At 31.2% G+C, this 19,188-nt stretch overlaps 1 protein-coding gene and 1 long non-coding RNA gene across 3 annotated transcripts; both read left to right on the plus strand.

The window, feature by feature from the left end:
- The first annotated feature begins 1,414 nt into the window (after positions 1–1,414).
- LOC130664941 (uncharacterized) lies at positions 1,415–5,466 on the plus strand. The gene is made up of 4 exons (XR_008989487.1): positions 1,415–1,823; positions 2,231–2,411; positions 2,560–2,734; positions 2,817–5,466. It is a non-coding gene; the product is annotated as an uncharacterized LOC130664941 (long non-coding RNA).
- Positions 5,467–10,902: 5,436 nt separating this feature from the next.
- On the plus strand, positions 10,903–18,876 carry LOC130665152 (kelch-like protein diablo). 2 transcript variants are annotated; one of them, XM_057465442.1, is made up of 5 exons: positions 10,903–11,059; positions 11,148–11,192; positions 11,420–11,830; positions 17,021–18,377; positions 18,454–18,876. In XM_057465442.1, the coding sequence occupies exons 3-5, from the start codon at positions 11,517–11,519 to the stop codon at positions 18,643–18,645; spliced, it is 1,863 nt and encodes a 620-aa protein (XP_057321425.1). In that variant the 5' UTR covers positions 10,903–11,059; positions 11,148–11,192; positions 11,420–11,516; the 3' UTR covers positions 18,646–18,876. The 2 variants fall into 2 exon arrangements, with proteins under 2 accessions (XP_057321425.1, XP_057321426.1); XM_057465443.1 differs by having other exon boundaries at positions 11,148–11,186; positions 11,418–11,830.
- The last annotated feature ends 312 nt before the right edge of the window (positions 18,877–19,188 follow it).

The following is a 19,188-nucleotide window of genomic DNA, read 5'->3' on the forward strand; positions in this document are numbered from 1 at the left end:
ATTTACAGTCGAATTCAATATTTTTCTTCAATTATCTGTTTCAGAGGTAAGACAAAAAAGTTTTCAATTTGTTAATTCAAATATTTAAATAAAATTAAAAAAATTGTTTTTAATTTATCTACTTTCATTTAAATAATAGTAAGTTCTTTTAAACATATATTTAAGATTTCATTCTTCAGGAAAATTATTAAGGTGTCTGACTTCACTAATTAATATGTAATAAACTAATTAAAACTGTGCATGAGTCTTCTTAAATATTATTTATCATAATTACTGATGGCTTTTTAGCGTTTACTCACAAATTTCAATTTTTCTTGGTCAAGTGTGGTGTTGCTTAACAAAAATATTCCGGGAAAAAATGATCAGACCTGACCATGCCTGTTCATGTATGATCAGGCCTGAAATTAGACCTGATCATGCCTGTTCATGTATGATTAGGCCTGAAATTAGACATGATCAGGCCTGATTATACCTGTCCATGCCTGTTCATGTCTATTCATGTCTGAAGCGTTAAATACGCTCATGCCTGATCATACCTGTCCATGTCTGTTCATGTATGTTCATGTCTGTTCATGGCTGTTCATGTCTGCTCATAGATCTAAAATTTAGTTGACCAAGAATCTATCACGTATAAGATTTTTATTACTTGAAGTTCATACGAAACTTACTTTTCAACTAAATCTCTTAGGTCAGTGGGTAGCGAGTTACACTTTCGAGCGCAAGGTCCACGGTTCCAATCCTGCACACGCCCGAATTTTTTTATTTTTTTTATTTTTGTAGCAATAATTATAAACATGTATAATCGAATATAGTTATACATAATTATATATAATTATATAGGGCCATTTTTTATATATAATTTTTTTACCCGGATGGGCATGAACAGACATGAACATACCTGTTCAGACCTGAACATGCCTGATCAGGCCTGGTCAGGCATGGTCATTTTTCATGTCTGATCAGGCCTGAAGACTCATGCCTGTTCATGTCTGATCAGGTCTGATCATTTTTTCCCGGGATATGTTAAATATTTACTTACATTATATTATATTGTTTACAGCTGCAGATTTCTAGTGTTCACCAAATATATCCAATGGCGGAGACCGATATTTCTTGGTTTCTCAATCTCTTGACTCATATTTTGGAATTATGACAATTCTCAACAAAAAAAATTAATCATATATTATGTAAGAAATTTGCAAAAATTAATTTCCAGCCTGTGTGTTTTGGTTCATGATTCCTGTTATTTACTTATTGTTAATTTGAGGTTTATGTTTTATTTATTATGGTGTGCAATATAATTTGTAAATTTTATTTTTATTTGAATACCTAACGGAAAATTTAAAACTATTGTTTACATTTCATCTAATTTAATATATTTTTCTTTTTTTCTTTTATTAGAGCGGCCACGAGAGCGACAGCAGCACCAGTAGTACATTGAAGAACAATTCTAAATTTAAGATCAGTAAGGTTGCTCAGTTAGCACATTCTGTGAAACCAGGACAGAAGTTTATTCCTCTAAACACAAATGAGAAACCGATTAAATTAATTAGCGTACACCCCTCATTAGGAAATCATCCAGGATCATCGCGAGCGATTAGCGTTCCTCAAAAATCTACAGAGCCTCTACCTAATTATGACGAACTTTCACAGAAACCAGAAAAACCTTTGCAGAATCCTAAAGATGGTATTCAGTCAAATGATGGGGATACTGTTAATCCAAAAAATCCACAGCAAGTTGTTCTTACTTCAGATCAACACCCGGTAAAAAAAGTCCTTCTTGACGTTTTTAATATCACGTAAAACAATACTTTGTTATTGCAGTAAGTTAACATTTTTCTATATTTTGTAAATGATTATTTTTTATACACTTATTATATATACTTATCAAGCTTCTAAGTACAATTTCAACTTAGAGACTTGGTTGCATGCATATATTTCTTGAAGCTTGAAAAAGTTTATTCCCTTGAAATTCAAAAGTACAATCCGATCCTTTACGTAGCGCTATTTGTTGTAATAGCATTAAAAATAATGACTATATTAAAGATTTTGTAAGTCAGTCTTGAAAAATGCACTAAGTTACAAACATCAAATTGATATTTAAGTTATACTTAAATTTTTATCCTGATACTGATATTTTGATTCAAATTTGTAGTTTCACTAAAAAAAAAATTCCGTTAAAAGATATATTTTAAGTAACAAAAATTTAATATGATTATTATAATTTCAGAGAACTATCAAAACAAATAAATGAGCAAGGCGAGCAACTATCTAAACTGTCGGAAGTAGTTAATCAGCGTTGAAATCAAAGGATTGCCTCGTCAATAGCCAAACCTGATTTTATACCGTTCTGTACTGTGGCGGGAGTTAATGAATATAATAATGCTTCAGAAAAAGATAGAACTCAATTAGTAAGTATAATATTATAAATAGTATATAAACTTGAAAAATAAAATATTAACGGATTTTAATTACAGTGCTAACATAATAATGTAAGAATTCGATATTTATAAACAGTTAATAAATAGCTCATAATTGATATTACTTTTTTTTTTACAGAGAAATTACATTAGTGCTTTCAGAGGAGGAAGATCTGTCATGGATAACGTTCGTTATATTTTGAAAAACAATTTACTCATTATGGAGGAGTTGTTAGTCACATACAATTACTTTGAACCAAGTAAAAGGAAACCTAACACTTTGGCTGGTTCCACGCTCAATCGTGATTTTCTCTGTAAGTATTATGAAATTTTTATTTTCTTATAATTTTTCGAATTAATATTTACTTCATTCATTATTATTTCACATCATTTCAGCGGCTTTAAGAGTGATGTACCCTACTTTGAGTGTGCAACAATATCATGAAGCCTTAAAAAATGCACTGAAGGCAGCAGATTCTCGAAAGAGAGTAAAAAGTAAATCTACCTCAGAACCATCGAGAAAGAGAAAGAAGAGCACGGAATTTACTGAAGATTTTTATTCAAATTCTGCAGAAAATCAGCCTCCAGTGGTTTAGCATTTCTTTAATTAATATTTTTAAAACAAGTGTTCTTTTTATTTAAAATATATGGGGCATTCCATGCCAAATCACCGAGGTTTCGGCCCGACCCCCTTCGATTTCGCTGAAAATTTTTTATCATTTTCTATCCTACCGAAAACATTTTCCTGAATTTTTTCAGATTTCTTTACCCAACCCAAAAAAAGTTACGAATTTTTGAAAAAAAACGCTCTTTTTTTTCAAATTGCTGTAACTTTGACACAAATTGACCTTTTGGCACTTTTTTTTTTTGAAAAATTTTGTTTTCAATTGTAGTTTTCAGAAAAAAATACAAAAAATTTTTCGGAAGTCACGATATATAAAATATTTCAGTTTTTTCAATAACACCGTAATTTTCTCGAAGTCGGAAACCTTCGATTCTAAATTTTTTTGTCTCAAAAAAAACTTCAACCAAGACAGTATTTAACCCCGCCATTCCCATTTTGTGCCGACTTTCCTTTATATTTTTTTTTTTTCGATTGAAATTAAAAAAATTTCTAAATTTGGCTTATTTTTATGACTTTGCGCTGAAGTTTCTTTGGATTGTTTTTAAAAGCTCAGAAGTTGAATAAAATTGGACCAAAACAACCGTAAATTGTATTAGGGGCAAGGATTGATTTTTTCGGAAGAAAATTCCCAATTTTTAAATACAGTGAAACCTAAACCTACAATTTAACCTTCTCACTAAGACAATTTATAGATAAATTCAGAAAAATATCGATAGCCCGAACTGAGAATCGAACCTAGACCATGTCGGTATCGCGCCGAGTGCTCTACCAGTTGAGATATCCGGTACTATATCGAAGGGGGTCGGGCCGAAACCTCGGTGATTTCCCAGCAAACGGGATCGGATTGAGTCGGATTCAACATCCTATCCGCTTCAACACGATTCAATGCAGTTTTTGAAATCTCCGTTTTTCAATCCGTTTTAATACGATCAGACCCGACACGTTAGTATTGGATAACTACAGAAAATTTTGTTACCAACTTCTAAAACTTCTAAAAATTTATTAATAATGAGTTGATTTCTTTTTTTATTCACTTTCAGAATTTTATTTTCTTATAAATTTTTTGAGAAGTTTTTAGAGAAATTTTAAAATTAAATTATTTTTAGCTTCTGCAATAGTTTATAATATGTTCTTTTTGATAAACTTATTTGATTTAAACTTTTGTCTCTGACGTTATTAGAAAAATAAAATTATGTTTATCAATTTACCACGGCCCAACCTTAAAGACATAAATTTCTTAATATAAATAAAATATCAAAAAGGAAAATTTCACTTGCATGCGTTTGGCTTATAGTCCAGTCGATGCGCACGAAAAAATGGTCAAAGATCATTTTTTCGGTGGGTAAAGATCGATTTTGAAAAATTTTTTCTTTAAAATACTAAAAAAAATATAAGGAAAAAAGTTACGATAAATTTGGAGGTGGATCATTTTTTTTTTATAATAAAATTAGATGTAAAATGAAATATCTCTAAAAGTATTGAGAAGTTATCGAGACAAATTAGTATCATTGTTTTTGGGATTTAATAACGAACAAACTGAATTCTGAACGAAGTCTCTACGACGAATAGTTGATAAGACAAAAATTATTGAAGCGCGAAAAACGAAAAAGCGCGTCATTTCGTCCGCGCGCGGATAAACAAAAGAGTGTAACTCGGCAGCAAATCGATATTTTCACAATTTTTTTTTTATTCTCTTAGTAAATCATACATCAACCATAAAAAAATTTGGTAACTTCCGAACAAATTTTTTCGAATTTTAAATTTAAAAAAAGTAAAAATCACTTTCTTAAATAAAAAATAGAAAAAATGAAAAATTAATAAAATGACCTAATGGATAATTTTGTTTGAACCATTGCCCAAACAACTACGGGTAATGACAGTTAAAAAAAAATTTTTTTCCATAAAAAAACCCGTTTTGAAAATTTTTGAAATTTATCGACAATCAAAAAAAAAAAAAAAATTTTTTTTGATACGACAGAAATTCATCTCGCGAAATTCTGAATCAAATGGTATATACGAATTTTTGTCGATTTTTTGAAATTTTTCCTCTATAATTTTCAATCTAAGGACTTGAAAAAATTTCTTTATAAAAAAAAAATGATCCACCGCCAAATTTATGGTAACTTTTTTCCTTATATTTTTTCTAGTATTTTAAAGAAAAAATTTTTCAAAATCGATCTTTACCCGCCGAAAAAATGATCTTTGACCATTTTTTCGTGCGCATCGACTAGACTACCGACTTGGTCGGTAAGTTGAACTCTGCCTCGAATTTATTCTATCCGATTCAATGCGTTGTAACACGAAACACTGTTTTCAAAAATCGCATTGGATCGGGTTGGTTCGTATTGGACTTCAATCCGACTTCGTTTGCTGGGTTGGCATGGAATGCCCCATATATTATTGTAAGAAAGATATATAAATTATAGAATGTCAACGATTTAGGTTACAGAAACAAATGTAATTTCCTATTTTGTTATAAATACTAAATAAATTATTTTATCATTAATATTACAAAAAAATTAATTAAATTAAAAATTCCAGTGACAAATATATATATATATATATATATATATTTTTTTTTTTTTTTTTTTTTTTTTTTTTTTTTTTTTTTCAGTATATATATGTATATTAAGGCCTTGGGCATTCCCAATCCAGCCAATCGAGTCGAATTCGTATACGAATCAAATTCACATCTCCATCAAATTCAATATTTAAACCAGATCAAATTCATCATCGGCGACGGGACGAACCTCAGGGCCGAAAGACCTCACACTCTTTGTGTGAAAAATTCTTTCGGCAACCGCTGGGATTCGAACCCACGCCTGGCCAGTGATCAAGTTCGAGAGGCCCAGGTCTTACGCCTTAGACCGCTCGGCCATGGTCACCGGTTATATATCTATACTAATATATAAATCTATAGGCTCTGTCTGTACATTGTGTTTTTATTTCGAATTATGCGTCAAATATCATTTTTATGACCTACTAATACTGTATTTACCCTTTTTGGAATTTTTGTCTGTCTGTCTCTCTGTCTGTTTGTACCTTTATAACTGATCAACCACTCATCTGATTGAGATGAAATTTTTTATGCATATACAAGATGCTGTCACTTAGAATATAGGCTACTTTTTAAATTAAATATAAATCAGAATTTGGGTATATAAATTATTTTTCTAAAAGTACAATAAAAAAACAGTTAAATTACAGCCATCAATTGTTTTTATTCCATCAGCGTCAATTGTTTCTATATAACGCATATCAATTGTTTTTTATATTTTTTTTCATAGATTAGATTTTGTTTCATTTATCGATTGTTTCTGTCAATTAAATTGATAGGTTATCCCAATGCCTTATTGAAGAACTAAATAACTTTATTAAACCGTCAAAATAAGAGTGTCTCATCTGACTTATTTGTAACTAAGTAAGAATGTAAATCTATTTAATTTATTACTTGAATTTTTTTAATTTGTTGTATGATATATGGGATTAAAAAGACAAAATAACATATCTTACACAATATGTAAAATAAATGAAGATCATAACCTATAAATAATCATTTATATTATTTATCACCCGTTTTTGTGCACCTTTACTAATATATAAATCTATAGGCTCTGTCTGTACATGGTGTTTTTATTTGGAATTATGTGTCAAATATCATTTTTATGACCTACTCATACATTATCTACCCATTTTGGAATTTTCGTCTGTCTGTCTCTCTGTCGGTTTGTACCTTTATTACTAATTAACCACTTATCTGATTGAGATGAAATTTTTTATACATATACAAGATGCTGTCATTTAAAATATAGGCTACTTTTTGAATCAATTGTTACTCAGGATTCGGGTATTTGAATTATTTTTCTAAAAGTATAAGAAAAAAACAGTTAAATTACAGCCATCAATTGTTTTTATTCCATTAGCGTTAATTGTTTTTTATATTTTTTTTATCGATTAGATTTTGTTTCATTTATCAATTGTTTCTGTCAACTGAATCGTATATCACAGTTTATTAAACAGTCAAAATAAAAGAGTCTAATCTGACTTATTTGTAACTAAGTAAGAATGTAAATCTATTCAATATAGTATCTCTGGAACTACAAGGCTTACGGATTTAAAATTCAGCGTGAACGTTTGTGATGTCATGTAGGTATTCTTCATAAGGGCTTTAATAAAATTTACTCCTAACGGGGTTTGCGTGGGCTTCAAGCGTTAATATGCTTCCGTTTTTCAAATACATACGTTACAGTGTTGAAATTCGGCATGAACGTTTATTATGTCATTTAGGGATCCCTCATGAAACGACTTTAATAAAATCAAAACTCCTAAGAGGGTTCGTGGGGCGTTAAAGGTTAATATGCTTCCGTTCATTGAATGTATATGGTACAGAGCTTAAATTCGGCATGAACGTTAACTTTGTCATGTACACAGAAAAAAAAATTCTCGACTGAAGATAAATATTCTTGATTCAAGAAAATTTTTTTGGAAACCTAAATTTTCTCAGATAAAGTAGAAATTTTCTCCGACCAAGGCAAATTTTTTTTTAACCAAGACAAATTCTCTTGGCTCAAGAAAATCTTGATTTGATTCCCGAAAACATTTGGCTTCCAAAATATTTTTTTAATTTAAGATAACTTTAGTTTCTGTGTAAGTATCTCTCATAAATCGAATTTAATAGATTCAACTCCTAAAGGAGTTTGCGGGAGTGTCAAACGTTAGTGTATTCCCGTTTTTTTAATATATGTGTTACAGAGTTTAAATTAAGTATGACGATTAATTGTATCGTCTACTTATGTACTATACTGAAAAAAAAAATGTTCCCAAGTATAAATACTTCATTTAAAAAAATATTTACTCGGCACTATACAAACAAATCATATTCTTAATCATAGAAAATATGTACTTCAACCGAGTAATATTTTCTTGATTCAAGAATTTCTATACTTATTTTAAGAAAATATACTTGATCGGAGTACATTTTTACTGAGATTAAACAAATATTCACTCGGTATGATACAAGCATTTATATACTTGAAAAAAGTTTTTTTTCTCAGTGTAAAATGGGTTTCAAAGGTACGATATTAATTTTTTATACACCCTTTAACTGAATTACTTCAATGAATCTATGTTAAAGAAAAAACAAAAAATAATTACATTTCAATCAAAATATTATAAACTCCGTCTTTTATCCGTGATCTGATAAAGGAGACGCGTATGTTTTCAACTCAAAAAAAAAAAAAGCAAATAACATTTTCGTCTCATCGTTATGATTGTGGTGTAATTATTTCTAATTGCATTTTGTCATTAGTTCTTTATAGCTTATTACAATAATATCAATACAATTGCCGAGGAAGTCATCGGTCAAAGCCATAGTTATAGAAATATTCTTAATCATGAAATAAAAAAATCATCACTTAACTGTAATTTACGCCCAGCGAAGCGGGCAGGTAACGGCTAGTATATATATATACATACTGCTAATTATGCCATCTGGTGGCGCAATCATTGAAACTCGTAATTGATAAGAGCAAATACAATATTATCGGTATTATTTATCGATAAATTGTCGTCTCGGGTCCCTGATAGCCAAGTTAGCCGCAACTTGTCGACAACCTACTGCTGCAACCTGTCGCCAAGTTGGCCGCAACAGTTGGCATTTCCATAAGTTGACGGCAACTTTCTGAGAAACTTGTCGACAACTGATAGCTCGTGTAACTGTTGCCGACAAGTTGGCTACATGTTGCTCAGAAACTTGATGATAGGTTGGGGCAGTAGATTGTCGACAAGTTTCTGAGCAACTTGTAGCCAACTTGTCGGCAACAGTTACACGAGCTAAAAGTTGTCGACAACTTGTCGTCAAGTTGGTCGCAACTCATGTACATCAACTTTCTGATCGGAAACTCTGGCTATCAGGGGTGGTAAAAAATAATATTTCAGTTGACTTATCAATTGGTCACAAGTTGAAGGAAAGTTGGCGAAAAGTTGACAGCAAATATTTCTTTACAACTATTGCCATCATCTTGACGCCAACTTGCGGCAGTAACTTTCCGTCAATTTGGTGTGACTGTTGTCGTCAAGTTTCGGCCAACATGGCTATCAGGGTTGACTTGAAAAATTGTTGCTTATTTTTACGCTCAAATTGTAGACAATTTTATGTATAAACATGCTTACCTTCTGAAATGGTAAGAATGAACATTACTGACTGTTTTTTTTTTCGTAAAAGTTTTTACCTTTAAATTGAAGAAAAACTAACCGCAAATTTTTATTTTCAACTTTTGCTGTGAAATTGTTTGCAAATTCGGGCAGCAGATTTCAGGTAATTTCAACATCAAATTACCGTCAATTTCAAGCTAAAGTGGCTATTAGGGAAATCATATTAAGGCTGGGACACACCTAACGAAATCTCGAATTCAAGAATTCTCATTTTTTATTAAACAATTATCATAACAGCAATTTTCTTAGCTTCCGACTAAGAACATAAAACGAACTTCCTCGGAAGATTTTCATCGTCCGAGTCCCATAAATATTCAAAAAGTAAGTAGAATTCTTAAATTCGAGATTTCGTTAGGTACGGCCGAGCTTTAATTACGAATGGCTTATTAATTAGTCTATAGGTAAAATAAAGGGAAGCTAAATCCAAGTTCGATCGAACAAACTATAAAAAGCTCAGATAAAAAAAAACAATAACCCCAATAGCACAGTTTGCTTAAGCAAAAGTTTACTGTACAAAAGTTTCGTTGAATTTTTCTTCAAATTTCCGTCAACTTTGGACTTTTCCATTTTTTACGACAAGTTGTATGCAATTTATTATTGAATTTGAAGTAAATTTACTGCTAGAATTAGAATGCAAATTCACTTCAAAAGTTGAATAGACAAAAGTTGTCATTAATTTTCAGGTAAATTTTATGTCAATTTATCGTTAATTTGACTTAAAAAATTATTAAGTATATTTTTACGCTCAAATTGTAGACAATTTTATGTATAAATTTGCTTACCTTCTGAAATGGTAAGAAAGAACATTACCGACCGTTTTTTCTCGTACAAGTTTACCTTAAAATTGAAGAAAAATTAACCGCACATTTTTAGTTTCAACTTTTACTGTGAAATTATCTGCAAATTCGGGCAGCAGATTTCAGGTAATTTCAACATCAAATTACCGTCAATTTCAATGCAAAGTGGCTATTAGGGAACTTTCTGGTCGTCGACGCTAACTTCACAGCCATTTTTAAATTATTTATTTAAAAAAATTATATAATTGAACTAACAATAATTTTGGTCGAACAATCAAGAACAAACGACGAACAAACGACTTATGCGAAAAAATTTATAAAAAATCAATTCCTCGGCGCTCACTTCAAAGGGGTCGTTGTGAATGCTCAGTGGAACGCACCCTAAGGAATACTTTTTATTTGTCATTTGGTAACCCTGCAAGAAAGGTCTGCTCCACTTTTAGCACTCAATATTGCTTTCCTATGCCCCCACCATTCATTTCAAGTTCACTCTATATCAGCAGGCGCGAACACCATTCAAATAATATTAATCACGACTACATTCCTTTATTGATTTATAAGTTAACTAATGCCGATCAGACGTTAATTTTTATTGAGCGAACAATAGTTTTGATCGAAAAATCAAGAACAAATGGTTTATAAAAAAAAATTACCAAAAACTGACTTGTTAGCGTCAACTTCAGAGAGGTGCATCTTAGTAAATATCTATAAAATAATCCGGCCCGCAAAATAACCGAATGTACTTCGGCTTGTTTCGCCTTCTATTCTCGGTCAGTAGTGAAACGTTCGGGTCCATAATAATGTTTTTAGGATCCCTTACGGTCACGTAAGTATACCTATACATATATATACTATAGGTTACCAGTGTACTGTATAATCCATGAAAATAGAGTTTTGAGTTGTATTGGTTAGTTAACTTTCGATCTATACAACTGAAATAGTTGTCAAAATGATTATTTTATTTATGAAATTATAATCAATACCGTTTATAGTGCACAATATAGGTATGAATAATCGATCATGGATAATTATTATCATTATGTAAATAAAAAATACTAAATTTAATATTCCGATTTTTTTAAATAAAAATAGTGCCAAAATAGCTGTAGCTGTGGATCTAATTAAACATCAAGGAAAGTAATAGCTTTTTTTAATATAAAGAAACTATTAATCGTTTATTATTATTGATTAGAATTTATGCTATATGTATTCTTGTTTTTACAACCTCAATTAGTTAAAAATTTTTTTTACACCATGTTAATAAAACCATTATTTACATAACAAGTAAAAGTACACATAGTTAATAGAATTTCTAGAAATTCAATCAATCAAATACTTATAATTCTAAATATTTTCATAAACAGGAAAAAAAAAAAATAAGAAGACAGTTGGTGGTAATTGAAAGTAATCGAATCAAGGTGGAAACAAAAACAGCAAGACCGACTTGCTCGGTCTTGGTGAATGGTTTTGCAGATTGACTCAGTGTGGGGTTGGGCGTCACCCCCGTCGCGCCTACAACTAGCTGGGGGTAGCCGAGGAGCCTCGGGAAACGTGGCTGCCCAAGCATCCTCACAGAGGATGGGTGAAATGGTTGTTGAACGAGCTCCATCGCCGGCACGCCTGAGTCATACTTCCGAGAAGCATCCTCGTGCTACCTTAACAGAATTGAATGTATTAAGACGTCACCGAGAACTCTGTGATGTTGTACTCAATGTTGGTACCAGAAAAATATTTGCTCATCGAGTAATTTTGTCAGCATGTAGTCCTTATTTCAGGTAATAAAAACATATACTAACTTTTATTGCATACGTTTTTTATAGTAAAATAACTGTCGATTTGGGTGACCCAAAAAAACCGACTTTTATTTGTTTTCCAGTCTCATATGAAAATTGGTTGGTTTCACATGTTTTAAGAACCCTCTCCAAAAATCAGCTCGATAAACAATTTTTAGGGGGTCGCTCGAGAAATTCGGAAATTCCAAAAATTATTGAAATTCAGATTTTCTTTTTTTAATGTTTTTTTTCTCGTGGCAGAAATATTATTTACCTTTAAAATCAATGTCATGCTGAAAATTTTAGCTGAAAAAAATGGATTTTTAAACGTCGCTCAAGAATTTTGAATATTAGCTCATAATAACTAGCTAATACTTTGAATTAATTTTAGTATTTTCTTATAACTCAATTATTATCATTTCACTAGAATATAACTTTTAAAAAAAATAAAAAGTATGTAAATAACATTTTTTCTATGTCTCGGATTCTATATTTATTCGTCATGATATAAAATGATGGTGAAAAAATTGAGATGCTTTAATATTAATTTTCAAGGGTCGCTCGAAATCGTCCGAAAGACAGAACTCGGAAACATTCAAATTCTCGAGCGACGTTTAATTATTTTAATTTTGGGCTAAAACTTTTAGCATATTCATTGTTTTACAGATACAAACTATTGCTGCCGCGAGATAGAAAAAAATCTGTCTAGCAGTTGACTCTGCGGGCCAGCCCTAAAAAAAAACTTCCCGCTGTTTTCGAGCTCCTCGAGCTCGAAAACATTGTTGTGGGTACATTTTCGAGCTCGAAAATACTTTTGTATGCCATTGTTTTCGAGAAAACCGTTTTTTACCATTTCTTTCTCCCACGATATCTCACGAATGAATTGACTGATTTTGATGGTTGAGGCGGCAATCGGCGTGTTTTATTGAGTTCTAGAGCTGATCGGATTTTGGAATTGTTTAGTTTAGTTGTTTCAAAGATATTCGCAAAAAACCGTTTTTTACCATTTCTTTCTCCCGCGATAACTCTCGAACGAATTATTCGATTGAGATTGCTAAGGCAGCAATCGACGCGTTTTATTAAGTTCTAGAGCTGAGTAGATTTTGAAGTCGATCGTTCAACTGGTTTCTGAGAAATCAAGAAGAAACTAAAAAAAAAAATTTTTTTTCGTAATTCGCAAATATTTTCGAGTCCACTTGAGCAAATGATCTGAAATTATCAGAAAAGTTGATGGCCAACAAGCTCTTTCGATTGCCACCTTAACCATTCAAATCAGCTCATTAGTTTAAAAGTTACAAAGACTTTACATACATACATACACACACGCACACACACACACACACACACACACACACACACACACACACACACACACACACACACACACACACACACACACACACACACACACACACACACACACACACACACACACACACACACACACACACACACACACATACAGACACTCGGACATCATTCTGAAAATAGTCAGAATAGCTTCCTAGTACCTCAAAACGTCGACATCTGATAGAATTTCTATTTTTGCTAATCTGGGTGAAAACAATAACTTCCCGAATTTTTCGAAAATCGTCGATTTTCATAGCGGGAAGTGAAAAATTAGGAAAAAAAAATTCGAATTTCAATCATTTTTGGAATTTTCAGAATTTGTGAGCGACTTCTTAAAAAATTTTTTTTGAGCTGATTTTTGGAGAGGGTTCTGAAAATTTGTTAACCCTTCGTTACACGCGTGTTTTTACCCGACTTTGTCACACGCACGATGAGCGCCGCGCCGCCGTGTTAAATTTCATGCAGTGTTGCCAAGTACCCAATAAATATTTCATACATATTATTATTAGAAAATAGTTATATTATTTATTTAATCTTAAATTAAATTAAACATTTAAAAAATTTTGAAAATTTCTTCATGAAATCAATAGTTACTTAATTAATCTAAATTAATCTTGACAAAAAATTTTTTATCAGTATTAATCATTTTTATGAGAATAGGATGACAGATAAATAATCTCGAGATTAGCCGATCCTTAACAATTTTATAATTTTCTTTCCATAGTTAATTATAAGAAAGGAAATTTAGAACAAATTTATCTATAAGGTAAATGTCTCAATACCGGAACGACGAAGGGTATACGACTGATTTTTATCGTTTAAAAAATATTCAAATAGATTATAAATCAGAATAATTTATTACATCATATAGAATGGACATTTACCTATTCAAAAATAATCGAATTAGTTCATTTTTCTTAAATTTAATATAAAAAAAAAAATTTTTTCTATGACACCCAAAAGACCCAATACCGGAACGCTGAAATAGCCTTGTCCCAATACGGGAATTCGGTTGTCCTAATACCGGAACAGTAAATAAAATGAGTTATTTTTTGCATTTATTTATGGTGAAAATATTAACAATTATGAAATAAAATTAATGTAAAACGAGTGTGAATATAGCAGACATCAGACAACATTAAAATTATAAATAAATAAGATAAATAATTAAAAAAATAATTAAAAAAATATAATTTATAAAAAAAAAGACTATTAATTTCAAAATTTTTTGAATGCGCATTTTTTGAAATTTTATTCCATTAATTATTTACTCGATTTATTAATAATTTTAAACTTCTCTGATGTCTGCCATGTCACACTCATAATGTAAAATGTGTTTAAAATTTTTAAATGATTAAATATTCAACGGAAATAGATATTTGAACTGAAGAATAGAAACAAAATAAATCATTTGAGTTTATACTATAAAAATAACTAAAAAAAAAAAGAAAAACACAAAAATTTATTTGTTATTATGTAAATTAAAGTTTATCTATATTTAATGCATTTTTTATAACAATCATACATACTGCATTAAATATTAGGGATCTAGTAATAAATAATATTGCACTTGATTTAGCCAGTCAATAAAACTCTCCGTTAATGTCTATCGATAACATTAATAACATTCATATGACTGGCTGTTCTGGTACTGGGCACGGGTTAATTTTGGTTTACCAATAGACGAACAGTAAAATAAATATAATAATACTATTTTTTTCATATTGTTAATATGTTTTCTTGAATTTTATGTCATTCAAGATGCATATACAAAAAAAAAAAATTATTGAAAAGTGATTCTATAGATTTTCTATAAGCTTAAGACCATTGACTGATTTCTTAGCAAAACCATTAAGAGACATGAAAAAGTCATGAATCCGAGACTATTGCTATAATTAACATTTTTAACTTCCCGCTAAGAAAATTGTAAATTTTCAAAAATTCGGGAAGTTATTAGTTTTGGTCCGATTTACGAAAATCGAATTTTCATCAGATGTCGACGTTTTGAGGTCCTAGGAAGCTATTCTGACTAATTTCACGATGATGTCCGAGTGTATGTATGTATGTATGTATGTACGTACGTACGTACGTATGTAAATACCTGTATCTTTTTGAACGGATGAACCGATTTTGAACTTTAAGGTGTTATTCGACGCGGCTTGCCAATATCTTGAAGCCGTAAGAAAATTGAGCTTGATCGGTAGGGCTCGTTCAGAGATATTCCAAAAATAAAATTTTTTCAAAAATGTTTTTTTTGGATAACTTTTAATGTGCTCGATGGATTGATTCCAAAATGGACTGGGCTCTACAGCTTTATAAACCGCGTCGAATACCACCTTAACCATCAAAATCGGTTCATTCGTTCAAGAGAAACCGTTGTCGAAATAATTAAAAAAAAAAAAATTTTTTATTTTTTTCGAAATATCTCAAAAACGACTCGATAAATCGAATTTAAAATATGATCACCTTTAGAACTTGATAAAACGCGTCGATTGCCACCTCAACCGTCTCAATCGGTCAATTCGTTGGAGAAAAAATGGTGAAAAACGTTTTTTTTCGAAAACAACAGCATACAAACGTATTTTCGAGCTCGAAGAGCTCGAAAATGTATTTACAATAATGTTTTCGAGGTTCTTGAGCTTGAAAACAGCGGGAAGTTTTGGGGCTGGCCCGCAGGGTCAACTGACAGACCGATTTTTTTTTCATATTTCGGATATATTCTAAAATCTATTTTATATCCTATTTTGTAACTAACAGATTAAGATTTTAAATAAAGAAAGTTTTATTTAATTTCATCGCGTACGAGTTACAATATAATATAATGATTATCAAATCGTTCGGGTATTGGGCCTTGTTCCAGTATTGGGACATTTACCTTAATTTTTTTAGTTTCTGCGAGTGCAAATTTTTTTTTAAACTAATTTTTTATGGTGAAAAAAAAATCCAAAAATTGTTAAAAGTATCGGCTAATTCTAGGATTAGACAGATAATTACATTTATGGTAATTATTTAATGGAAGAGTATTCAATTATTTCTTATTATTTTATGTACCATTAATTTTTTATTAATCGTACAAATTGAAAAATATTATTTATTTAACTTACATAATTATACAACTAAAAAAATATTATTATAACTTCAAAATTGAAATAAATATTTTTCAATAATAACCTGTGAGTAACAATCATAGGTTAGGTTACCTGATTACAGCCGTATATTAAGAGCGGGAACACGACTTGGCAACAGCGCGATTTGAATTGCGATCTGGCGCTTACACGCACCGAACGGCGCGGCGCCGCATTCATGAGATACTCGTCAAAAATACATAATCATTAAATTTCTAAGACAACTGTATAATTATTGTTAATATTTGTCCCTCCTAGAAAGTTCGAAGAGAATATTAAAATTTTTTGGAATGTTTATTTTTTTTGGTAAAAATAAAAAAACCGTGAAAATGTAAAAAGTGCGGCGCCACGCTCATAGCGCGTGTGACGAAGGGTTAATAAATCAACAAATTTTCATATGAGACTTGAAAAAAAAGTCGGTTTTTTTTTGTTCATCCTACTGTCAATGGTATATAATATGATTTTGTTTTTTAATACTTTGTCAAATAATATAAATTAAATTAATCATATAGCATTAATGACTAATATTTATGTATATATTTGCAATAACTTAAGCAATGATGTTATCAATAATAAGATATTAAGTTTAAACTATTCTTCAAGCTTGTAAATGCGTCATTACATAAATTACCTAATGAAAATAAATTAGAATTGTGTAGCTTTACTTATAATGGAAATTTAATTATTTGTACTATAACAGTTTTCTGTTTTTTGACAGAGCTATGTTCACTGGGGAACTAGCAGAGTCTCGACAAACAGAAGTTACAATAAGAGACATTGACGAAGTTGCTATGGAGTTACTTATCGATTTCTGTTACACGTCTCATATAATTGTAGAAGAAGCCAATGTTCAAACACTGCTTCCAGCTGCTTGTCTTCTTCAGCTCGCTGAAATCCAAGATATTTGTTGTGAGTTTTTAAAGCGACAACTAGATCCATCGAATTGTTTAGGAATCCGAGCATTTGCTGATACTCATTCATGTCGTGAATTGCTGAGAATCGCTGATAAATTTACCCAACATAACTTTCAAGAAGTTATGGAAAGTGAAGAGTTCCTTCTTTTACCAGTTAGCCAGTTGGTAGATATAGTATCATCTGATGAACTGAATGTGAGGACAGAAGAACAAGTTTTTAGTGCTGTGATGAATTGGGTAAAGTATAATGTAACTGAAAGACGTCAACATTTAGCTCAAGTACTTCAACATGTAAGATTACCATTACTAAGTCCTAAATTCTTAGTGGGCACAGTGGGATCTGATTTACTTGTCCGATCGGATGATGCATGCCGAGACCTCGTAGATGAGGCTAAAAATTATCTTTTACTTCCACAAGAACGACCATTAATGCAGGGACCAAGAACACGTCCTCGAAAACCAACAAGAAGAGGTGAAGTTTTATTTGCCGTCGGCGGTTGGTGTTCTGGTGACGCAATAGCTTCAGTTGAACGTTTTGATCCAAATACTGCAGATTGGAAAATGGTAGCGCCGATGAGTAAACGAAGATGTGGTGTTGGTGTTGCAGTTTTAAATGATTTGCTATATGCAGTTGGTGGGCATGACGGTCAAAGTTATTTAAATAGCATAGAAAGATATGACCCTCAAACAAACCAATGGTCTTGTGATGTAGCGCCAACAACGTCTTGTAGAACTAGCGTTGGTGTTGCAGTTCTTGATGGTTTTCTTTATGCCGTTGGAGGCCAGGATGGGGTACAATGTTTAAATCATGTTGAAAGGTATGATCCTAAGGAAAATAAATGGTTCAAAGTGTCACCAATGACAACTCGCCGACTTGGAGTAGCTGTCGCTGTACTTGGCGGTTATCTCTATGCTATTGGTGGATCAGATGGACAATCGCCGTTAAATACTGTGGAAAGATATGATCCACGACAAAATAAATGGTCACAAGTTTCACCAATGTCTACAAGGCGAAAACATTTAGGCTGTGCTGTATTTAATAATCTTATTTATGCTGTGGGTGGAAGAGATGATTGCATGGAATTATCAAGTGCTGAAAGATACAACCCACATACGAATTCTTGGAGTCCAATCGTCGCCATGACATCTAGACGAAGTGGAGTAAGACTAATCAGTATTATTTTCAGTTATTATTTATTTTTAAATTATGGTGTACTAATTGATAACTAATTTTAAGGTTGGGCTAGCAGTTGTCAATGGTCAACTTTACGCCGTTGGGGGGTTTGACGGTACTGCCTATTTAAAAACTATTGAAGTTTACGATCCTGAACAAAATCAGTGGAGATTGTGTGGTTGTATGAATTACAGGAGACTCGGAGGTGGTGTAGGCGTAATGAGAGCACCACAGACTGAAAATTATATATGGTAGCTCAGGCCCCCCTCTTCGGCCCAAATGGCTGAAACACCTTTAACACCACTGACTCCTGTAACACCAATAACACCGCTTTCTGGACCAGTTGTTTCAACTAATAGCAGAAAACGCTATCGACGCTCTATGAGCATTATTTAAAAATATTTTTTTTTTTTTTTGCTACTGCTAATATTTTTAATTTATTCTTAAAGTCATATCTTACAAATAATTATACATACATAAATTTATATTATTTTAAATATTTCATTGAAGTATTTTTTATTGATCTATTGACTTGTATAGAAACTGTTATTTCATTTTAAATTCATTTTAGATCATTTTTATGATGTTCAGCTATCTCATTTGTTTTATGGATTAATTTTATTTGTAATTTTTTTGTGTCTTATTATCGCTCTAGATTATTTTAAATTATTGTGTATATTATAAAGTAATTGATGAATATTATTGAATTAGGGCTAAGACTGAAAATGCCTAAATCTAATTTGTTTGTTTTTCTTTTTTATTTATTAATTTATCATTCTAACGGTACATATAAAATAA

This window comes from Microplitis mediator, chromosome 3 (genome assembly GCF_029852145.1).
Source record: "Microplitis mediator isolate UGA2020A chromosome 3, iyMicMedi2.1, whole genome shotgun sequence".
In the NCBI taxonomy this organism is placed as follows: Eukaryota; Metazoa; Arthropoda; class Insecta; order Hymenoptera; family Braconidae; genus Microplitis; species Microplitis mediator.